The 24,627-nt window shown below is 37.9% G+C and overlaps 2 protein-coding genes across 4 annotated transcripts in view; both read left to right on the top strand.

The window, feature by feature from the left end:
* The window catches only part of b4galt2 (UDP-Gal:betaGlcNAc beta 1,4- galactosyltransferase, polypeptide 2), a 258,806-nt gene that overhangs the window by 225,670 nt on the left and 8,509 nt on the right, over positions 1-24,627 (top strand). Inside the window, exon 7 of the mRNA XM_085439913.1 lies at positions 9,871-9,975. Within this exon, the coding sequence (XP_085296039.1) occupies positions 9,871-9,975 (105 nt within the window). The remainder of the gene's footprint in view (positions 1-9,870; positions 9,976-24,627) is intronic.
* LOC146687548 (uncharacterized) lies at positions 18,910-23,434 on the top strand. Of its 3 annotated transcripts, XM_085439915.1 has the most exons (6): positions 18,915-18,931; positions 19,842-19,902; positions 20,014-20,062; positions 21,640-21,795; positions 21,999-22,091; positions 23,018-23,434. In XM_085439915.1, exons 4-6 carry the CDS (start codon positions 21,724-21,726, stop codon positions 23,330-23,332), a joined length of 480 nt encoding a protein of 159 aa, XP_085296041.1. In that variant the 5' UTR covers positions 18,915-18,931; positions 19,842-19,902; positions 20,014-20,062; positions 21,640-21,723; the 3' UTR covers positions 23,333-23,434. The 3 variants fall into 3 exon arrangements, with proteins under 3 accessions (XP_085296042.1, XP_085296041.1, XP_085296040.1); XM_085439916.1 differs by lacking the exons at positions 19,842-19,902; positions 20,014-20,062 and having other exon boundaries at positions 18,910-18,931; XM_085439914.1 differs by lacking the exons at positions 18,915-18,931; positions 19,842-19,902; positions 20,014-20,062 and having other exon boundaries at positions 20,069-21,795.

Raw genomic sequence — 24,627 nt, 5'->3', positions numbered from 1 at the left:
AGTCCACAGTGGTTCAAAAACACCCATACCAGCTCGTGTAGGCCTGACAATTAAACCCAGTTTTGGTTTTGATATGAACATTAGCAGACTTTTCTAATATTTTATCTATTGCTGTGCTGCCACATGATCGGCCGACTGGGTAATTTCATGAGTAACCATCTATTACTAAGAACAGTTGTTGTTGTTGTTGTTAACTTGAAAGGAATCAAAAACTGAACCTAATTTGTGAGTTTGTGAGAACTGTACCCTTCCAATCACATTAACTATGATTCCAATCATAACAGGACTTGATAAAGACTTGAAATAATAGTAAAATGGATTTTGTAATTTATGTCAATCAAATGTTCTATTTCTTTTTATATTCCTAATTAAGTTTTCAGTGACTGTCAGGTATTGAATAACTGACTCAGTTATGATGAATATGATGAATGTTAGTGGACTGTTATGGAAGAGAGTGCAAAACAGGGCAGGACCTTTTTTGTTAAGCTCAATATTTTGTAGTTTTATGAATAATTATGAAGTTATTCATCCATTAACTTATTTTCCAAACCTGTATCCATCTAGGGTCACAGGAGGGTTGGAACTGGTCCCAGATGATTTTGAGCCGTGGGGTACACTGTGGAACAGGTCCATTACAGGGCTAGCACAGAGAGAGGGAAAAACATACACACTCGTATTTATATCTGCATCAAATTTCCCGTCACCTTGCATACATCCTGTTTCCATGTGAGAGGAAAATGGAGGAAACTGTACAGGTGACGGTGCTAGCCACAAAATCAGAAACTGTTTATATAATCTCATCATAGCACAATGAATCTTATAAAAGCACTGTGGCCTTCTTCTGTATTTTTTTTATCTCTTTAATCTGGCTGCTTTCGGTCTTTGCACTTGAGTCTCCAAAAAAAGTGCTGTAAGTTCCCCCCGAGTGGAGAATTCTTCAGCAGCCACCCACCTGCTGTGTTTCAGTGGAGGTGGCTGTTGAATGTGTTGTCTCTGGATTATATACATCACACAGAGCACGCTAAAGCTTTCCTCCCTGCAGCTCCGCTGTATCCTCACTGTCCTGTTCTTTCTTGCATAATAGTCACACTACGCTGTCACACTGTGTTACTGCCTCCTGCCTGTCAGAGCCGTGGAAAATATTCACTGTACTCATGTGTCACTTGAGTGTGTGTTGGTGTGTGCGCTCTAGATGATTTCTTTTCCTTTGGTCAAGCAAGGATGCAACTGCAAAAATAAAGAAATGCTAGTTCATTAGTTAGCATGCAAATCATTAATCCACATATGCATTCATAAGCATGCAAGGTCACAGCGGCAGAGGAGGGGTTTTTTGACATTTTTAGCTCTGTGTTGCGTCACACTGTACCAACCCTGAACTTCATTTATCTAACAGTGTGTGCCGGCGTTAAGCTGATGAATGTGGGTATGTGTGGAGTTATAACAGCTGCTTTTGCTTTCTTTCTATGTGTGCCTTTGTGCCTTCCTTTTCTGAACGAGTGTCTTTGACCAGCATTAATCATCGTGCAAAGTTTCATATTGACAAAATGAGGAGCTAGAGAGCTGGCCCACCCTCAGGGAGTGTTTCACGATGAAAAGAAGATTTTGAAAGCAGGCAGGGAAGGTAACAAGCAGTGATACAATGATGTAGCAGAGGATTTCTGAGCAGCCCTGATGCTGTTTTACACAAGCACGCTCGATCTTCTTATGTTTGAGAAGCCAGCAAACAAAGCTTAGCAGTGCTTCTGATCAGGCCAACACACGCACACACACACACACACACACACACACACACACACACACACACACACACAGAAAAGTTTGGTGTAATTTATAGAGAAGTGTTAAACAATAGCAAATGTAGTTAAACATACACCCCCAGTATTCCAGTTAAATTCATAATACTCATAATATTCATAACGAGTGGTCCTCACCTGCATTCGTCTATTCAATCTGTTCATTTGGTGGCAGAAACAGGTGCCTGAAAACTGAAGTCTGCCTCCCATTCTACTTTTCTCAGTGCATGTTGGGAAAAGAGTGAATTTGTCATGGGGTTTGCTAGATGAGGACCTGATTGCAGGACAAGGTCGTAAGTCCATATGATGACTATAGAAAACAGCAATCCAACAGGAGGACAAACTGACTCTAAATGGGCTGGAAACACACAGAGATGACAAACTAATAAAGGACAAAAACAAGCTGACGCTATATATACACAGAAGAGAAATCAGGGCAGAGTGGAGTGAGCTGGGAGAAACGAGACAAAAACTAATCAAGATAATCAAGATAATGACAAGGGAGGAAGTAAAATTAAACATAAGGCACAAGAGACAAATGATTATCAAAATAAAATAGGAAATGAAAAACTGGAACACGGAACACAAGAGAACTTGGCACAGGAGGATAAAACAGAGGAAACTAATAACTGAAATTAGCCTAGCACAGAAATAAATCCCTGAACAATAAACAAATCAAGAACAAAAGAGAACAACAATAATCCGAAAGTCCAAAACTCAAACCCCAGAGCCCAGAACCTAGGATCATCACAGAACTCAATTAAATCAATCGAGTAATTTATCTACATTTTGAAGTAACTTGCTAGTAGCTCAGCTGGATTTATATTGGGTAGTGATTCAATTATTTAAATTACTTAACTGAACTTCTTTGGATAAAAGGAAATTTTGCTATAGTCTCACATGTATATTTTGATCTTATTTTAACAAAGTAAGTGTGACTTAATACTAAGCTGTTAAAATGAAGCTTTCCTGTAACTATAACAGTACAAAACAGTCGTTCTTATTATCAAAGAATGTAAGCTTTGTCTTCTTCTTCTTCTTCTTTTTTTAGCTTTTTTTAAAATTGTATTCATTTAAACAGCCATTTAGATAAAGGAGAGCGCAGATTTAAAAATGTCTGATTATGCCTTCACACTTCTTAAAACTTTCACATGGGACCTTTTTATATTTAAGGATTGCTTAATTATGTAATTACAGTTGCTCCAAGACAATAATAACAGTAAAGGACTGAACTAAATTTAATAATACAATACATTACAAATTTACAAACTATAAGAAATAGCTCAATTACAAATATCCAGTATGTTACAGAGACCTATATGATAGACATTTTACTCTGAACTGTAAAACTTTGTTATTTGTTATTTTCACTGTAGATGATGTGCAAAAGGGTGTAACTATTGCACTGTGGAATGACTTCCTGTGTCGTTCAGTGGTGCATTTGGGTAACCTCAGTCTCTCACTGAACATCATTTCCCTAATTTCCTTCGGGATTAATAAAGTATTCTGATTCTGATCATGCAGTGGGTGGGAAGTATTGTCCAGCATCGTCCTTATCTTGGACAAAATTTGCCTCTCCAGCAGGGGGCCTAATATGTACCCTTAGGCCCCATCCTTGATTCAGACACTGTCTTTCCCTTTTCACATAAATGGCCTCCTTGACTGCCCTCTCAAACCAGCGTTCCTCCCTCTCCAGAATGTGTACATCCTCATCATTGAAAGAGTGGCCACTGGCCTGCAGTGATCGGACACCATCTTTCCCCATCTTACAATGCTGTGATTGCAGCCATTCTCCAACTCTGTGCATGGTACTCCATTGATCAGTAGTTCTTGATCAATGGTCATGACAATGCATCAAAAGAGGTAGACGATGACATCCTCATCTCCAAGGCAGGCCTGGTAAACTGAAGGGGATCCTGATGTGGCCTTAAAAAGAAGTTGTAGCTGGTCAAGGATGAGTCTTTCCAGGGTGTGTATGGCGTGGGAAGTCAGTGCTACAGGCCTGTAATCCATGCGTAGTATTCCAGTTTTTTTCACAAGTACTATATTAAAAAGTAGAGATGGACCGATCCGATATTACGTATCGGTATCGGTCCGATACTGACCTAAATTACTGGATCGGATATCGGAGAAAAATAAAAAATGTAATCCGATCCATTAAATATCACGAAAGCACCTCACAAAACTTGCAACACGCCGTAACTCACCTCAGAACGTTAGCACATCGGAGCAGTATGCACCACGTGATAGAGCGGCTGTGGCATGCGGGACCTGTGGTGGTCTGGATAGCATGTGGAGCTTCGCTAGCAACCCGGCATTTCATCTCTGACAAAGTTACCCCGAGAGAAGTAAAGCAAGTGTGTAAGTCCATCTCTGAATGTTTGTAAAGCATTCCTGTGTTAAGCTTAACAAACGATATATGGAGCGACTGCCTCTCGCTCTCCGGCTGCTACTTCAATCATGAAACTGCTTAATGATCAGCTGATCGGCTTTTCTGTCGCAAGTCCGTGTCTCTTGTTTGTTTTTGGCCCACTTTGCACCAGAAAGAGGAAACCAGCGGCTGAACAACAGCAGCACGTTTAAGCTTGATCAGCTGTTGTTAGAATTTATTTAATATTACTTTCTACACCAGGATCTTTTTCTACGTAGCTGACGCTGGTAACTGTGCAGGGGCGGATCTAGCAAAGTTTAGCCAGGGGGGCCGATAGGGCATTAACAGGGAAAAGGGGGCACAAAGACATACTTTTCTTTCTTATTCTCATTTAAAATGTCGAGCTTTTAATTATTTAATATTTATCTGAATCTTACACCCAAAGTTTTAATCTGATGTAAAATGTATAAAAGTCCATTATTGTATATAGTAACTGTTAAGTCTAATATACCCTAGTAAGCTATAGTACTTTTTCCTTTGGGAAGGTACCATCTGTGCAGTCTGCAATTTTGTTGAAGAAAGATGTTGAATCTATTTAATATTTCTTGAAAAATAATTGATTTCTGTGCATTTTTTTTTCACACTGCATCAAATGAAGGTTGATTACGTCGATTAAGCATCATGAGGTGGAGCGTGAGGGGTGGTTCCCTATTTTTTATTTATTTATTTTTGTTGTTGCTGGGAGTTGGAACCCTATTAGTTAGGTTGCTTAATATTTATGCTAAGTACTCTTTAAAATACCAGAATAGGGAGGATGGTGTAGGTTTAAGTTTATTAGATTGATCAGTATTGCTGAACTATGAAATATTTTTTTTTGCATACAGGTATAACAGAATAGCTTTAGTGTAGTTGTTGTTTTAAACTTGAGTATGAACTTATACAAAATGCAGCAAGATATTTAAAAAACAGTTTTGTTGATTAAAAAACATTATATCGGATTCATATCGGTATCGGCAGATATCCAAATTTATGATATCGGTATCGGTATCGGACATAAAAAAGTGGTATCGTGCCATCTCTATTAAAAAGTACAGTTTAAATATAATTAAGGTCACATTTATTCCACTTTACACCAGAGTGGCATATTGTCACTGCATTTATCTTAAATCCCTTCAAAACTTCTCAGAGGATTAATTTTAATGACAGGTGGTAAACAGTTTTACCCATGAGGTAAAACTGTTGAATATTCTATGAGACACTAAAGGCTAGAAAATAGTACAAAATAATTTTTGATTCACATTAAAGCATCAATCTGAATAATGCAGCATTTAATAATTTAGCCTTGAGAACTATTGAGCTTTCTTAGTAAATAGAGCTGTTATTTTGTCCTTTTTCTATAGCAGGCCTCTACCTGCAACAGTTTTTATGCTGTGTCATCTATATTTTCACTTACGGAAGTTCTGGGAGACTCTTCTGAAAGTACCATTACCAGTCTGATAAACAGCCAGCTATGAAGCTGTCTGTATGGCAAAGGGTGAAACGAATTGTTGATTAACTCAAAAATTCTTTCGTGACGTGAATCTCTGAATATAAAAATAAGATGCTGAGATTTGTACTGATTCAGATGAAGGAGAAAGGATTCACCCCGGGCGAGCCTTAGCTACACTCTCTGCAGGGTAACAGGCAAAAAAAAAAAAGATTATTTTAAAGATGCAGAACTATGCATAATATAAAACTAAGCTCAGAGAAGGACTGCTTTGCTCACTTTCAAACCCACACATTATTTGCACCATAATAACTCTCAAAATTATGCAAATGCATTCATGCTCACATGTGCACACACACTGACAAAGCAGTTATCTATGCGTGGCTGCTAAATCAGCAAAGTCCCTGAGATTTGAGAGAAAAATAAAGAAAAAGAGGCTAAAATCTCTTATTTAGTTTTTCAATGAATTTATTTATGGGGTTGTTTTGATGGAGTTTGGGTTTCTCTTACAGGCTGATGTGCTTTTGATGGCATGGTGCTCCATTCGGGGTTATTTACATTTTGCTAGTCTGTAGAGAAGATGAGAGGCGAGAAAGAAAAGGGAACGTGAAGAGAAGGAGATGAACACAGAGAAAGTACAGACAAGAGGGGGAGATGAGGAAGGGTGGGGAGGAGAAAAAAGGTGAAAATAAGCATACTGTGAAGAAGAAAATGCACAGAGGGGCGTAGCAAGGTGAAAAGAAAGCATGAGTAGGTAGGTGAAAGCCATTTTTACACATTCACTTCAGCCCTGTACTTTTATACACATTACCCAACGGAGGTGCAAATGAGAAAGCAAATGTACTGTGCAATCAGACTGGACATTAACGATCTTTACCCTCACTTCCAATATTGGTATAGCACTGGTAATAGTCCGGGGTATTCGCAACTATTGAGTGGTCATCCTGTCTTCTGCCTCATACACACTCAAGCAGCACCCTCCTCTAAACCATACAAAGTATTTCGGGAAGAGAGAAGGCTGTTAGTGCTAACTGTATACTGTTGTTAGCTGCATTTGAGGAAGAGCAATTCCCTGACCTGATTCTTTACACATTTTCCAAAGTTAATGTGTGGAAATACCTTTAGAGATGGTCAGGGAGGGAAAGGAGTGGATATGAAAAGAGGCAGAGATTGAGTTAAACTGATAAATCAGTAAAACTGAGTTTAGCATCAGTGCAAAGAGTGCTGACTGCTGTGACTCTATCCAGTCCACAAAAAAATCACTTCCCTCTGTAATACCAATTTAACTGAAGACACACATTTGAGAAATGTAGCTTTTTAATTTGTATTTTTACTGAGGGCTACATGAGAAGAGGAGGCAGTTAGCTTAGCCCTAGCTTAACAGTTGGAAAAGCTATTGGAGCAGAAGAGTTCAAAAATATACACTTTCAAAAATTTGATGAAAAAACTTGAACAGTGCTACACAAATAAAGGTATATTTATATAGCAATGTCTAGTGGTGCTAAATGTTATCGCTACTAGGCTGCAGCTATGGTTATATAGCAGTTAGCTAGGTTTTAAATTTGGTCTTTTTATTGAATATTATTTATTTGTGGATATATATCATAATATCTATCAGTTTTGCCTTCACATAACCGCTAACCAAATTAGATAAACTTGTCCTACGTTTTGAAATAGTGGCAGTGTAGGATAAAGTAAATCAGGCTCATAGTTTGCAGTGAACACGTCCACTTACATGCAAATACTCTGATACTCTTCAAAACTGTGCTTAGGAGAATGTTTGTTCTGTTTCTGATTTGTGTTACAGTTGTCCTATCACTTAACTAGTAGTTAGCGAGTACTGGCAGATAGGTCATTATCACTCATGTCATATACAAGGAACCATGGGAATCTGTTAGCAACCAAAGTAATAACTTGCTTGCCAGTTGGGGAATATTTATACTATAGAGCTTTTTAATTGGTTAATTGGTCTCTTTTTTGTTTAAAGTTAAGCCTAATATCTAGCTCCATACACCAAATGAATACAATTTAGAAAGAAAAGGAATAGCTACATATTTTCTCAACATGAGGTTGAATGTTTTCACATTTTATTGAGTCACTAAAGTGAATAAATTGAATTTTCAAGTCATTTGTGTTGGGTTGAATAAATTCACCACTTCTTAACCAAAGATATTTTTATTATAAAATGTGTTTTTTCACCATGCCAATTAGCACCGACTTTAACCTTCAGCAGACTGTGCAAACATTTGGAATCAGCTTTTAAAAACTCAGGTAAAGAGAACAAAACTGAAGGTGAGAGTAATGAGCAGATTCAAAAAGAGAAAGGTATGAATAAGATAAACGAGGATGTAACAAGTAGAGGAGAAGAAAAAAGGGAAAGCTCTGCATTGAAAGTCTAGAATACACGTGAAGTTGCTGCGGAGCAATATCAGGCATGGATGATTTTTAAGACAAAGAGACTGCACGAATCAGAGCGTTACAATAAATAAGAATCGCTCATTCAGTATCCGTTATGCCGTCTCGGGTATGAATATCAATGTCTCTGGAAGCCTATGGTTTTAAACTGGGCTTTATGTGGAGCAGAGATGTTGTTTGTGTTGTCTACATCCCATTTGCTGTTGCATTAGATATAAATCTCTGTGCCGAGTTGGCTCTGTGTTGAATCCTAGTAATACAATGTTACCACTGTTTCTAAAAGTTCTAATCCCAAACTTTACAGGGAAACACACCGCTAATGCTCCCCTTATTCCCAGCTGATGTCCCCAGAGTTCGAGAGTGGAGATTGATTGGTTGGATCGTTTATGTTTGTGGTATACAAGTATCATTGCTGTGTTCGTTTTTAGCTTCCTTTGCTTTGCAATGTCCTGTCTAGGTGAGTTATGACCCTTTAAGGATGGGACTAAGAGTTCGATGTGAAGGGCAGAAGTCAAAATAGCCGATACACCACCACAAATTCTTTCCTGTTAGCAAGAATAGTCAGTTATTGTGAGATATGTATAGATTTAATGTGTCTTACAGCAATATTTTAGCACAAATATTGATTAGCTGTACAGTCTGTTAATAGAGTTGTCAGTTGCTGTAATGATTTTTTTGCCCTTCCTGGCCTTGAATGGACCCAGGGATACCTAATGAAGACCATAGCGGATTATAAACGAACACATTAAATTTCTGTTCTCATATTCTCCTTTCTTTTTTCTTGGTCTCTGCAAGGTTTATCCAATTCTCAGTAGACTCACAGAGTAGCATTGCATAACTATCACTTCCGAGGAACAAAATTAACCTTTTCACAGTTTTCTCTATAACATGTGCATCACAGAAGTGCACATATTGGGGTTCGAAAGTTAATTATTTGGTTGCAAAAGCTGGCAGGAAAATCTAAAAAGTGCGTTGTGCAGTAACTGACGCAGCTACACGACAGATCATGGGAAATAAGGGCCTTTCTCTCAGTGCTGCTGAGCGTTTGGTGTGACAGATGGATAGCCAAAATCCACGATTCTCCAAAGTTCGGCTAAAGCTGCAGTAATGAGAAGCTTCAGCTGTTTGACGACAAACACACATGAGACTAAGTCAGTGGGAACACCACGGGGGGATTTTGTACTAAAAAGGCAAAATTAAGCAGCCGCATTTATTGATTTGTTTTGAAGCAAAACATTTGCTCGCGCTCGCTTCTATTATATGAGGAATTCCTGCTTTTGTTGACTCTCTATTAATATAAACACAAGTTGAACATATCACATTTTATTATTGATTATTTTCATACAACTTACTAAATGTGTGGATTTCCAGCTTTTCTGTTGTGTGTGACAAACATTTTTATTATTTTTGTTTACTATTCATCAGGTTCGGGCATTTAAAACATTATTTCAAGGATTAGATATTTGAAACAGGTATTTTAAAGGATTTTTTTCCCACTTTTTGTAGACTAAATAATTTCTTCTCACAGCAGAAGTGCTGTCATCTCAGGCTTCGGCTTTGGGAACTTGCGATTTCCATAAATTGATTCTCTTTGCTGTTGATTTAATAAAATAGCTGATAGATAACATAAAAAGTTGCAGCCTCGCTATATTTCTTCATTAATGTGTTCTCCCTCTCCTTGTCTTCCAGCTCTGTTTGTTACAGTGTTTTCCTCAATAATCAGCATGTTTTCTCTCTCACCTGCTCTTTGGCTCAGTTTGTTTCCTTTTCTCTAATAGATTCTGTTCTATCTGCATGTGTTGCAGGATCACTCTGAATGGGATGAAGGTGTCTAGGCCAGACGTTCGCATCGGCCGCTACAGAATGATTAAGCACGAGAGAGACAAACACAACGAGCCCAACCCACAGAGGTACTGCATCATTGTCTGAAGTCGTTCTCCGGCTTTATATTCGGATCGATCGCGCCGCTTTTGTTTCACAGCTACTCAGTTCAGACGTTTCTTTCTGAATTTTTCATTTCAGTTTGAAAGAATTATGATCGCGTGGCACTGCAGAAGTCATCAGTGGCGTGGCTTTATAATTAATGTTTCCTACAGTGCAATTTACTGCTCTGAAATGTGAGGCAGTGTTATGGGCAGCAGTGGGTCTCCTGTTCACTGCTGTCGTCCAGATTATCCACTGTCACTCTGTCCAGTTTTGCAAAACTTAAATGTTAAGGATACTTTAACCTTTAATCAGAGGTGTTTAAATGAGGACTTGACCTTTATTTTTAGCAGTTTCTTACACCGTGCACATTCACACTTGGGAGTTCCCTACAACTGACAAGTACTGCAGCTTGTCATAAGAAACGGTGGGCAAAAGGAAAATTGCTACCTTAGAAGTGTGAAAGTGTTTTAGAAAAGACTTAACTTTATATATTACTTCACTAGTGGCATCTTTACAGCCTGACTGATGCAGTTTGGAGCAATTATTTTTAACTTGCTGAGGAAAGTCAGAGAATGGAAAATGTCTCAAATGAGGCTAATCATTTAGTGCCAACATTTAGACATAAAAAAACATGTTTGATTTTTCTATACTCCAGTGATTTCATATCACTCTTAACCCTGAAAACTGTGATCCAGGGAAATGTACACAGTAATATCACTGTACTGTATATGCAGTACTGTGCAAAAGTCTTGCTCCTCTCAGTTTAATATTTGCCAAGAAGCCAGAGGAGGGTTTTTTCAGTTCTCCAGGCTTTCTGAAGCTCTTTCAGTTTTTCTTTGCTGCTTTTTCACTCCAGTCTGTGTACAAGGTGATTTTCAGAAGATTTTTTAAGCCACTTATTGCTGACCTATGAATCATTCAAACACAAAAAGGCACCTAACTCAAGGATGAACCAGTGTTCGTTCTACACATATTACACACTTAAGCAAATTTATTTGTATCATTAGGCACTTTGTAACGAGCACCCTGTCACAAAAACACATTTATTCCCATTTTCTTTAGTTGAATATACAAAAATGCCAAGCACATCAGTAGGACAAGTATGAAATACTATTTTTGCACCAAGTTGACTCCCAAAGAGTTATTTGTCATTCCTGCCTGTCAGGTCAGGAGAGAGGTACAACAGTGAGTGTCGAGAGCATTCTGTAAAACACAGTGAAGGTCACGACTTGGGGCTGCATTTCAGTCAGTGGTGCTGGATGGAAATCATGAACGTGAAGAAGCGCCATCAGATTTTGATCCACTATGCAATGCTATCTCTCAGTAAGTAAGTAAGTAAGTAAAATTTTATTTATATAGCACATTTCTAGATAGAGATCACAAAGTGCTTTACAAGATATAACAGATTAAAAAGACAAAATACAAACAAAGTTAGCAAAAGGCAGTTTTAAAAAGATGTGTTTTTAGCTGTTTTTTAAAAGTAATCAATGAATCAGCGGATCGTAAGTCCTGAGGAAGGGAATTCCACAGTCTGGCGGCCACAGTAGCAAAAGCTCTATCACCCCTAGTTTTCAGTCTCGTATACTGAATGACAAGTAGGCCCTGACTACTCGACCTCAGAGACCTACTAGGGGCATAGGGCTGTAAAAGTTCAATGATATATGGTGGTGCTTGTTGTTGAAGAGCCTTGAAAGTTAAAACCAAAATCTTAAACTGGACTCTAAATTCAACAGGAAGCCAATGTAACTGCATGAGCAACGGTGTTATATGTGAAAATTTAGAAGCTTTCGTCAAAAGTCTTGCTGCAGCATTCTGAACGATCTGCAGACGCTCCAAAGAACCTTTATTTAAACAAGTAAACAGGGAATTGCAATAGTCCAGTCGTGAAGAGATAAAAGCATGAATAACAATCTCCAGTGCAGGTGTAAACAACATGAGTGAAACGTTTTACTCATAGTAGGATATTAAAATATTTAAGCAATAGCCCGATGTCATGCAAGAAGACAAGGCGGCATGTTAACTAAATAAAATCTGTGTGGCTCAAAGGTGTGATTATAAATTCTTGTTGAACCCTTATTGATTGAAAGTAATCTAATAATAGGCAAATAGTAATATGAGCGTTGTGGCTCTTGTAAGTGTAGAGAATCCTAGATGGAAACTTCATGCCTAAAAGTATCAGATGACTGAACAAAATATAAATAAAACAAACCTCTGAAGGCCACAGCTCAACCTTGGTGGTCACTAAAGATTGTGCGATTTTTAAATGCCAGGACCAAAACACTTTCACTAAACCAAAAATTGCTTTTCAGAGATACAGCCCAGGGGCTTAAATGTTGCTCTTTTGGCTACACCCATTTAAATTGCTTTTCAGACAAATGCGTAAAAACCTTCCCCTATAAGTGTGTTATTTTATGGTTTGATGAATGAGACCCAATATGCAGAGATGAGCCCTTCTAGACACATTAATCACCAGGAGTATAGCACCTCACATTAAGCTGCTTAAATGTGGATTATCACTGTTTATTCTCCTCTAAGAGCCCCCGTTTTCATGCCTGAATAGACTGGGCAACGATGCCTCTCAACACAAAAAATCAATAGCTGCTGTGGCTCCGGCTGAATGGAGACATAGTGAAATCTGTTGTCTCCTCCAGTAACATTTTAGTTTGATCTCATGTGACATTATTATGTTTCACCATTCTGACAAACTGCTGCCTCATGGTGGAGTGAGGTCTGGTTTAGTTGTAGCTCCTAAATTGGTTTATAAGAAGATTAAAAACTGCTGGCAACAAGAGCCATGAGTGAAAGAGTATTGACTGTGTTTGCTGGAGCCAGACAAATTCTGACCAGCTTGATTTGAATTTTGAAGATAGCCTGTGAGCGCTGCGTCTGATACATTGTTAAAGTTTTTGTTTAATGAGCGAGCCTGAATGGGATCAATAGCTCTTTTTACAAGAGAGGCTTTTATACAGCTTGTGAAAAAAATTACAAACAGCAAAACACATCAAAAACCGTCACAGAGCTCTGAAAAGGTGCTTCATAAAAAGTTTGGACAATACGCCAAGGTCAGTCTAAACTAAAAGAAAGCTTCACAAAGGTATCTTCGAGAATTATTTTGTAATCAAAAACTGAATTTGAAAACTTTCACTTTTTTTCTTCTTTTAAAATAAACTTCAGATAAACTTTCAAAGCATGCATTCTCTGGGTACTACAGCTTTCTCCTTCAGTCAAAAGACATGCTCGTTATTTTGGTTGGATTCTAAAATTAGCTGTAAGTGTGGATGTGAGGGTAACTGGTTGTCTGTCTCTTAGCCCTACGACAGACTTGGGTCCTGTCTGGTTTGTAGGGATCTACCTTGCCTCTTACCTCACAACTGCTCGAATAGCCTCGAGCCCCACCACGAGCCTGAGCTGCAAAAGCTGAAGTGTTGTATATAGTTTTTATTTTTATCTTGTTGGTAACTCATTAACTAACAAACAAATCAAGTCACAGCTATTGCACACCTTTAATACTTACTTGTATGCGACAAATTAAAGGAAATATGTTTTGTTGGTTTCCATCTTCATATTTTTATTCTCGGACTGTCCTAGAGCAGCTTTGTATGAGTCACAGTTCAAAATAATCCTTCTTTATCATAAACTGGAGCTTGGTGCATCCGCTTTGTTCAGACCTGAAAGATGCCGTTTCAGCTCCTCTCCCTTTAAGGTCAAGGATGACCTTAAAAGCAGAGTTTCAGCTTTCTTCTGATTGGCTGCTCAACACGGACAAAACTTTGAAAAACACATGGGCGGGCTAATTTTTCCACAGCCAATGCTATGTGAGGCAGGTGACCTCATTATGGATTTCTGCTCTGAGACAAGAGTTAAAAAATAAAAACACACAAAACCACTTTGTCACTGGGTTGAGAAACCCCCAGGCTGGGCAACTCCCCGCTTATTCTTCACTTTCTTCTTTTTGCTGCTCCCTTTCGGGGTCATGACAGCGGATTATCTGCCTCCATCTTAGCTAACCCTAGGATCCTCCTCTGTCACACCGACCCTCTGCATGTCCTCCTTCACTACTGCCTTCACTGTGGTCGCCTTTTTTTCTTCCTACCTAGCAGCTCCACCTTCAATATCCTTTGTCCAGTATATCCACTATCTCGCCTCTGCACATGTCCAAACCATCTCGCCCTTGCCTTTCGAACTTTGTCCCCAAACTGCTCAAGCTGAGCTGTCTCTCTGAGGTACTCACTTCTAATCTTGTCCATCCTGTTTAGTTTCAGTGAAAATCTTCATGTGCCACCTCCAGGTCTACCTCCTGTCTTGTTCTTAGTGCCGCTGTCTCCAAACCATACATCATAGCAGGTTTCACTACCATTTTGTAAAAGATCCCTTTTACTCTTGACGATATCTTTCTGCAGTCACTGCTTTCACCTCTGAACCTCCTGCCTTTTCTTCTCTCTCGCTATCTCTTAACATGTCTTCCCCGCTTTCTTCTTTTATTGTTTTAGGCTAACAGTAGCACAATGTCCACCAGCACACTGTTGGCCACAAAGAGGGTCGTTGTTAACCCAGACTCGGACCGATCCTGTATGAAAATGACACATAAAGAATGAGACATGCTTCATTTGGCCAAGATTTTACGCCCTTCCTGATGCAGCCCTCCCCGTTTATCTGGACTTGGTACCATCAATAGGAGTACACTGGTCGCATTATTTAAACTTTTCTCCATGTTGTTATGAGCATACACCATTGTAGCAGTATATGACTGAAGATAAGAAAAGCATAATAGGCCCCTTTCAACATGGAAAAGCTGAACTCTTGTCTCCTGCAGTAAGGAGATCTGAGGCATCTGTCATGCGATGGGGAGGTAGGATTTGACTTCACTTGTACCCTGAGAGGGAACGGTCACTGCAAATCCATACAAAATACCCATAAATATATTATATTATATTATACTATAAATATGAATTGGATACCTTAAAGAGAACCTTTTTGTCTCCTCTTAACCTTAAATATGTAACATGACTTTTGGTCTTTTCTTAGTTTTTTGTTTTATTAAATCTCTTCCTTTCTTCATGCCAGTCTCCTATTACAACCTGTAAGGTAATAAATAAATAAATATAAAAAAATAAAATCACCTGAAACAAAATGGAAAGATTTTTTTTTTCATGCTTCACGACTACAGAAGTAGAGATGTCAGACGTCCATCTAGATGTAGTTTAACTTCAAACTTAACAATCTGTCCTGGAAAAAGGCGGCAGGAACTTGAATGCAAAGATGTCTAAAATAACCAGGCCTGTTTAATGTGTCATCTATCATTGTTTTGTGTATGTGTGTATATGTGAAAGTGTGTGTGTTTGACTCAGAGAGAAAGATTCAACGATCCCTCTGTAATTGCCTGCTGAAATGACACCGTTAGAAATAGGAGCCCGCTAGGTCAAAGTGGTCTAGTTGCCTTCATCAAAATCAATAAATCAGCCAGTGGACTGAAAGAGAGAGGGAGAGAGTGTTTGTGTATGTGCACACACTCGTGCGTGTGTCTGATTGATACCTTTTTGTCGTTTTCCTCCTCGTCTTGATGGTCATTCTGGACTCTATAGACCATAGACCACACTTCCTCAATAAGAGGTGACACCAACAGGGACGCTATTTATTTGAGGTCGATGCATTATTCATAACTGTGGCGAGGGGCAGAAAATATCTGCCTATTAGTGGGCAAAAACTTCATTTTTACAGCCCTTCTGGACACTCATTATAATGTTCCGGAAATTTTGACTTAAAGGATCTGTTTGAAAAGAAGCAGGATTTGGGCTTAAATAAAGCATGGCAGCTTAGAATAATCAGGAGGCTGTGAAAGGAAAAACCGCCACCTCATGGCAGTATGGGTGAAGGGGAGAGTGTTTTTCTCTGTCCTTTCTCTGCTGTACAGTTTTGCATTTATTTTAATTTACTTTAAAGGGTCTTTTTTCTCTCTGCAGGAAATTCTTAAGTCAATTCAATATGCCAGAACATCTAATGTTTTCTGAAGAGAGCATGAAAAAAGGCAGAAACAAGGAAATAGTTGTTTGGTTACCAGAGTGAACCCTGTTCTCTGAGACACACCAAAGAAAACACAGCAAGCTAACATGTTCACAATAAAAATGCACATTTGCTGTTGTTTAGCAGATTTATCATTTACTTCATCATCTTACTTTAGCATGCATCCGATGATTATTGCTAAACCCAAAGTGGCATTCATAAGAGGGCAAGAGTGCATTTGCAGCTAATCTCTGAACATATTTCAGTCTGGACCAAACTACCAATTAACCAACACTGCCACCTATCACACCACCAAATGCAACTCAAGATGGTAAACCTAAAATCAATCATGTATTTGTACATGAATCACCTATACATAATGATTTGCTTGTATATTCAATTGATGATTCAAGTTGAAGATGATTCCACTCAATTCTTATGGATTTCCATAATCCAAGTAATGTGACTGGCATAACCAGCCTATTGTATGCCTGACATGATGTATTCTCGGAGCTGTGGATGAGCAACCAATGGTTACCAGGGGGTTAGTGAGTGGCCTGTAGGCCTGCATAACTGTGGCTTCAGTAATTGATTTAACAGAAATTGCCAGCAGCCACTCTCAACCAGTCAGGGAATACTTTTTTCCCTAGCAACCACCGGTTGCCAGGCGAGAAGCCAGTCTCTAGTCCTGTATGACTGGAGCCTTAAGTAAAAAGTGTCAATGCATCTGTTTAATTTTTCAGAATTATCTAACAAAACATTAACAGCAACACTGTTGTTAATTTTTGTCATGGAATAAATCTGTAATTGAGGTTTTGCAGACGTGACAATTAACAATGTAACATCAACTTGGCCGAAAAAATGATTATTCCCTGATTGATTGTGTTTGTTTGCTGGAGGTTGACAGCTGGTTGCTGGGAAAATAATTGCCAAAGCCTCCAGGCACACAGACAGACCGTCAAGGACCGTGATTGCTTTGTTTGTTAGCATATAAACTTTTACCTTTTACCATAAATTTCTTAATTTGTCAGTTCTTTAGTCCAAGAGATGATTTGGGGATACTTGTTGATAGCTTTCAAATGATATCACATACCCAAAAATTTGGCAACCAATAAGGTGTCAATGGGAAATATTCAAAAATTGATAGAATATCATAAATAGACTACCTTTAAACCATTTACGTTGCCTTGTTCTGAAGTATATCAAGGAGTTTTTGGTCATTGGCCCCTTATGTGCCGTATATATATTCAGCATGTATATGCAGAACACACACGTGTGTGTGTGTGTGTGTGTGTGTGTGTGTGTGTGTGTGTGTGTGTGTGTGTGTGTGTGTGTGTGTGTGTGTGTAAAGTTTCATTTTAAGGTTGTTCTTGCAGAAGCCTGCCAATTGCACTGATAAACTAAGCTTTTGTTTCCGCTTTTTGTCTTCAGGTGCAGAGTTTCTTCTCTGTTTAGATTCAGATTAATGATTGAGCCTTTTGGGAGAGTTTATCTGGAGTACCTGCGTAATGTCCAGCTTTTACCAAGGGAAGCGTTGTCTTGACTATCTGATGAATGTTTACTATCTCCTCTGCACACATGCATTCACATTAACTTGAACATTCACAGGAGTCCATTCTCTCAGCTTGTCTGAAATGCTGGTTAGGCATAGCAATGAGATGTTGTGCCGATGGATTTAAGAAAGAGGAACATTAATCACAAGCTACAAGTATCAGTTAGAGCACACACCCATACACCATTTGTATCGGGCAAACAGCATTGCAATTGAACCAGATGCACAGCAAGCTCATTCAATATGCCATCCCTTTGTTATCATCCTGGGACATTGCAGCTTCAGAGGGTGTTTGTGTGTATTTGGGTTGATATCTGTATGTGTATGTAACCAATAATAAACCATAACTAATAATTACCTTTAAAGATAAAAATGTAACCTAACATCACTTTAAATTTACAGTTTCATTCATAATACAGAAGAAGTGGGAGGTAGTTCTCATTTGCTAATTTATTACTGAGAGACTAATGATGGAGAGGATTGATAAATTCTCACATCTGGGTAGTAAATATTATCTTAGCTTAGTATAGCTAGCTAGAAACAGCTAGCCTACATCTAAAAGAGATAAAGAAAATCCACTTATTGACTTATCTGATGCACACTAATTAATTTCTTCTATATGAATGACTTAATTTCATCAAAAAAAACAACATTTAAAAAAACAACAACATTGATCTTTAGCTGGACTGTTAGCAATAGCAGCTAATCTGCTTACAGTCCTGTGAGCTGTTGTAGTTTATTATGTTACGTGACTTGATAGATATCTTTCTAAGCTATGTTTGTATTTGTTATATCTAACATATCTTATCTTAATTTTGATTAGATTAAAAGATAATTATTATATATTGGGTATTATAATGAACTTATAATAAAATACTGCAGTTTAAAAAGCTTTAGTGTTTCTTTCCTATAGACTCAATAAATAAATGAAGGTTAAGTCATTTTCTGATGGTGGACTGATTGTACACAGATCTAAGGGTACTGAAAAAAAACAAACTTAACCTTACCTCGATCTGTAGTTGTTGCTGTGCTGTCAAAAGCTAAGTACACCCTTACTTCTTGCATAGGACTTAAGTGCACTCAAAAAAGTCAACTAAGGCAGTTGTTTGATTAATTCAATAGACGTTTGTCTATTTAACATGAACATATTGAGTTTAGGTTTTTAAATCATTATCAGTTGTTGGTTTAACATAAAATAACAAAAAGTTTAATGAACTAGATTTGCATTCTTCAGTTCAATTAAATGTAATTATTTTAAATCAACAACTCTAAAACCGATGCCTAGTGCGCATGCTCAAACTTCCCAAAAGTGAAGAGGCGGGAACGCGGAGAAGTTATATGTGTTCAGTGGATTGCCATTTCCCTCTGCGGAATCTTCCACAATACAGGTAAGTAATAAATAACTCAAAATATCTTAGTCAAACGAAGTTGTTTTGTCCATTAATTGTTTAACAATGTTTTTAATTCCAAATGTGTAAGTTGTCATTAGACAGCGGGAGTGGAGCAAATACAGTGAAAATCTGGTATTAGACGGTGCCAATCGGTACCGTCTAATACCTGATTTATAATCCGCTCTGGGTATATTTATACTATTATTAGCATTTCCACTTCATTGTTTTTCTTTTTTTTTTTTTTTTACCCGTTTTTGCAGTTAGTCTTATAGTGTTTTTAGCGGTTATTGATATGTTTAATTCAATATTTAACACGTTTGTAATTCACTTTCAAAGTAAATGAAGTTAGCTAAAGCTAGTATGGTTGTCTCATTGAACTTCTACCTAGCTCTGTTAGCATTCACTTTGGTTTTAAATGACGGTTATTGCAAGACATGGTCTTTGTTCACTTTTTTTTATTATCATTTGCATTTTTTCTTTCTTTCTTTCTTTCTTTCTTTCTCTCTCCTTTTATTTTAAGCATTCGGCCTCTCACAGTAATGCAAGTTAAACTAGCATGCGCGATTTGCTAAATATTAGCTGTGTCCAAATTCAGGGGCTGCATCCTTCGAATTGACTTGATGCTAGTGCATGGGAAAAAGAGCATAAACACAGGTCAGAGGAAAAGGCAATGGGGATAGTTATGAAAATTGCCTGTCGGACCTATACCGCAACTACCAGCATCTTTATTGCATAGTGTGAAACACTGCTATTACATTTGGCAACAGATTGGATATTTATCTGTGAATTTTTTATTGCAAGAGGTATTTATATGTATTTGTATTTTTTTTATACATTTGCAACAAAGTAAAAAAAAATCCACTGTGGAATTTTTATAAAATAATTTTTTCTGTTTTCTTTACCATAGTAACACCACAAAGAAAGCTGACCCCTTTTTCTGATTGTTTGTGCCTCCTCTTTAATACATGGTAAGCCTTTTACCATCATATATTTTTTATGATAGTTTTATGATTTAATCAAAGTGAAAAAAAGGTGCCAATAAAACTATCCTTAAAACTGCTTTTCTTTTTTTCTTTCAGTGACTTGTATGTGGCAGTGCAAGCGTTGTTCCATCAGGGAGAGTAGTAGGTACAATTATTGAAACACTGTACAGGGCTCGCAAAATGGCTAGCCCGACGTCCCAGGGCTAGCGATTTTTCCAGTCGGCTACCAAAATCTATCTCTGCCCTGCCCGTCGGGCTGTCATAAGAAGGAAAAATATATGTCAATGCTTCTGCATTCTTTCGGAAATGTAGCTGGGTAATTATGTCATTGGCATCGGTGAGCCACTGTCAATATGTGACATATTGAAATCGCGTTTGAATTTGCGCTTGTTTTTTGCTTTCACTTTGCAATCGCGCGACCTGTGTATAGAGAGCGACAGCACTGATCTGTGAGTGATGATAATTTGTGCACCAATTCCTCTGACATAGTCTTATCAATCGTTAGCTTACTATGCAAACATGACAAGTGAAATCTCCCGCAGCTTAAACATGTGAGAGGTTGATCGCGCAGACAATCGCTGAGTGTTATGTGAGTGCGTGTGTAAAAGCAGCAGGATATTAATTGTAGTTCTGCTTAGCCAAATAAGACAGGTCAGGGTGAAGAAGTGACAGCCAAAGAAAAGCTTACCACAAAACGGAAAAGTTATGACAAATCAGACTATAAGGCAAAAAGAAAGTGCAGCTTTATGGTTTCATGGACAAAAGAATTTCTGTGGCTGCAACATGACGAGCTATATAACCGGGGCTGCACATAAGTGGTCCGCAAGTGCGTATTTGCTGTCAAAATAAAAAACGCGCACAAGATAAGAAGTTGCAACGCGTGTTTGCATACATAAGATTTTCTGGAGGAGGACATATTTGTTTAGAACTCTTAAATATGTCGAAGAAGCTCCTTTAAGCAATTACTTTGGTTTTCCTCCACCTCCAAAGAAATGTCAGAAGGAGTCCGAACCACAAAAGAAGCGCGTATTCTCGCAAAAGTGGTTGCAGGAGGTGAGCTGGCTTCAAACAAATGATGAACACACAGATGTGGTGCAGAATGTGCCGTGAAAATCCCACTCTAGCGGACAAAAACAGTGCCTTTTATATGGATGCAAACGTGCGTTGCAACTTCTTATCTGTTGCGCGTCTTTTATTTTGACAGCGAATGCGCACATGCGGACCACTTATGTGCACCCGTGTAAATAACATAATGTTCTGCCGGGTGTGTTGTTGGTTTTCCCTCGATTTCTGAGTCGACAAGCGCCTTTGTTACTGGGACCAGTCATTTTAAGAAAGGCCCCCATTAGAAATGGATTATTGCTCAGTCTGCAATATCTTTCCCAGAACAAACACCAATTGCAAATAATATACTAAAAATAAACCTGAAAAATCTGTTTAGAACAGCATACTGTGTTGCAAAGAGTGAACTACCACTGGTGCAATTTAGCAGTCTTTGCAAACTTCAAAAAGCAAATGGCCTAGATCTTGGTTCCACTTGCCTCTTACTTGTGACTTTAGTGGAAATTTCAAATTCAGTATCTGACACAGACTGATTCATGTCCTACACAGACAGCACTGATGTCTGCATGGTCTTCTAAAAGCAGCTTTAGTCAGCTTAGATGTGAAGTGAGTGAAATATACAGTTGCGTTTTTAATCAATGTATTTGTTCTCTATTGCAGATTGAGAAGGAGTTTCTGCGAATCACCACAAAGCCTCTGCTATCTACTTTCTTTGCCGAGCTTGACCAATACGCGCCACGCTTAATGGAAATCTTTCTGACCAAAGGAGGGACACGTGGAAAGAAAATAAGAGGTCTCATGCTTGCCATCTCCAAGGTTTGTATTAGGATTGAGTAGACTTTGTCATAGGCAGCAAAAATAACTTTTATTTGGAGATGAAGTTGTCAATTTTGTTTCGGCTTAACAAGTGGTACATGCCAGGTTCTAACCTAAAGAATAATTATGCAAGTTAACTGATTACCCTAGCTTTAAGAAAAACAGACTGGTTTTGGCTCATATTATCTCCTCCTCCTCTCCAGCATGACAACATCCATACCAGACGAGCATGCATCTTGAAGTCTTTGTGCATCCACCTAAACGAAGACTATGAGAAGTTAATAAAGGAGTACTTGGTGAGCCATTGTGACAGCATGTTGTCTGTAACATTCTCATACAAATTGTGACGTTGCCTCAAATGCAAATCATTAAAATTAAAATTTTGAGATTAGCAACAAGACACCTGGTATTGGGGAAAGGATGTCTTGAATACCAAACAGTATTAAGCGTTGCAATAAAGAATTTCTGGAATTTGGTATTGGAAGGAAAGAAATTTATGCCTACTTAAACTTGATACACAAACATACAATGCATTTAACATGCATCAAGACTATATTGCTTTTGAATCTGTACTTGGATTAAAACAAGTCCTGTTGTTTTTTCATTGTTATGGTCATCAGTATTTGTAAATAGAAATGTCTATGAACTTTGAGCTGTTTAGTACTAACACTTCTATACCTGTTTTATTTTAGCAGCTGAGTTAGCCTTTTCTCGAGTCCTGTCCCCCTAAGTTACTCTTGCTACGTCCGACAAACAAATGGTTTCCTCTGCGCACCAATGGGTACCCGAATGTGCGAGCAGACATGCTTCATAATGTTCGGTACATTTACCTGGGAATGGGGCCATACACACTGTTTAATCCATTCACGTTGTTTTTGACTTTGTGAATGGAAAGAACACAACTCCTCCAGACACAATCTCTCGGCGTATCGGTGGGCACACCGCTTCTCCATCTTGCTTGAGGTTAATGTTTGTCAGACACAGTAACGGTTGCTATAATGTGTAATTGGACAATGGCCCGGTGAGAGGTCAATTATGCCACCTCTTTTGACATGAGAGGTGTATTTTATAATTTATGTATTGGAGTAATTACTAACAACTACTTTAGTGGTGTAATTTTCTGTTTATTACTTTGACTACTTGGATTTTATGAACAGCATAGAAACAGTTGTTTAAACAATCTCTTAAATTTTACTTTGTTGTCTTATACTTTTTCATGTAGGATACGGACAGCGAGGCAAAAAGCTGCATGGAGCAAACTGTGATGGGGGTGTACGTCATCCAGAAGGAGGGTGCTGAACCTGAAGATGACCCAGAGGACGTTGGTGTCCTGATTGAGGGTGTGGAGGCTAACACTGATTTGGGTAACATTGCACAAGCATGTGCTCTGTTGTTTGGACTCATATACCGTTTGAACCTGAGCTACCCACCAGAACTTAAATGCACCTTTGAAGTCCTCCAGAAGATACTTTTAAATCTTGATGGACAAAAGCTGTCTTCAAAGGTACAGTTTCTGAAAAACAAGCTTATGGGGTGAGAGCACTTGAAAATGACTGATAGGTCTTGAATGGTTCATTGGTGCAATGGTGATTTCCAATATATAATGTTAATATTTGAGTTGTTTATATTTTTTTTCTTTCATTTAAAACATTTTTTTTTAAGTTTTTGGATTCTCTCTGTTGGGCAATTCACCTTTTATACAGCACTGCAGATGATTTTTGTTTGTCCTTATATAGATGGCTCAAAATGGATCAGAAGTACTGACAGAAGTACTATGTTGTGTTTATGTATCAAGGTCCTGTAAAGTTTAAGACCACTGCCACCTGTTAAGTTCACTGTATTATTGTTTCCATTTTGCTTGCTAGCATGTTTTAAAACACAGCAAAACTATATTGCTAGCTGTGGAGGACTGCAACCAAAATTAAAAAAATAAATACAGAAATATAAAAATTGGTCAAACTAATAATTATTTCAGTGAGATACACCAAACAAATATAGATTTTCATCACCTATGGAATTTTTTGTTGTTGTTGTATTGCCCCCAAAATATTTCTAATTATTTTATTTTATTTTTCCAAATTCACACAATTCGATTTTGTCACGTTTTAACTTGCCAAGTGGGAGATGTATTTTTATCTTTTAGTTTAATTTTTTAAAATGCAGTCGATATATTGAGCAAATTTTGCATCTGTTTTTAGTTGTGGAAGCTTTGGTTCCAACATATTACCTATGTAAATAAGTATTCTAACATTTTACCTTTTGAAGTGGCATAATGCTTGCAGGTGTACAAAAATGGTAAGCTTTTATATTGTCCACTAAATCCAGTTAATAAAGATAATGTTGTCATAATCTGATTGTGACTTTTTTTGTAAAGTAGTGGGTTTCTAAATGTGTAACAAATGTAAACAAATCTAATTGAAATAATTTGGTTGAAATGAGTGAAATCATTGCCTTGATTAACAAAGTAGTTGTTGAAACAACAAGATTTAATTCTGTTTTCCTAAACTTTTTAAATTGTGTAGAATGAATTAAAACAAATTTCACTCTACATACTTAAATAAATCACTTCAAATCAATGTAAGTATAGTATGTTGATCCAACGTAATCTGATTACATTAAACCACCAAATGCTAAATGTGTTGGTTTGACATGATCGAAAAGGGTTTATTGTACTTGGTTAAATTGTGTGCAAAAAGGGTGCCATGATTAAATTGTGTTCATCCAACAACAGGTTTTTTTGAGTGTGGGTATGTAGCAAGCAGCTGCTACTAATTAAATGCACCTGATTAATTGAAAAACTTTTGGCTTAAATGTTTTGGCAGCTTGCTGGTC

Source organism: Copadichromis virginalis, linkage group LG18 (assembly GCF_057382275.1).
Source record: "Copadichromis virginalis isolate Kocher_CV1m ecotype Utaka linkage group LG18, C_Virginalis_male_GT1.1, whole genome shotgun sequence".
Classification (NCBI taxonomy): Eukaryota; Metazoa; Chordata; class Actinopteri; order Cichliformes; family Cichlidae; genus Copadichromis; species Copadichromis virginalis.
Note: the sequence above shows the minus strand (reverse complement) of the source record. Positions and strands in the feature narration are given on the sequence as shown.

Coding starts and splice junctions, on each gene's coding strand:
- LOC146687548 (XM_085439914.1), top strand. CDS start 21,538: ATGTCTGCATGGTCTTCTAAAAGCAGCTTTAGTCAGCTTAGATGTGAA. Junction 21,796..21,998: donor TCATGCTTGCCATCTCCAAG/GTTTGTATTAGG, acceptor CCTCCTCTCCAG/CATGACAACATCCATACCAG. Junction 22,092..23,017: donor AGTTAATAAAGGAGTACTTG/GTGAGCCATTGT, acceptor TTTTTCATGTAG/GATACGGACAGCGAGGCAAA.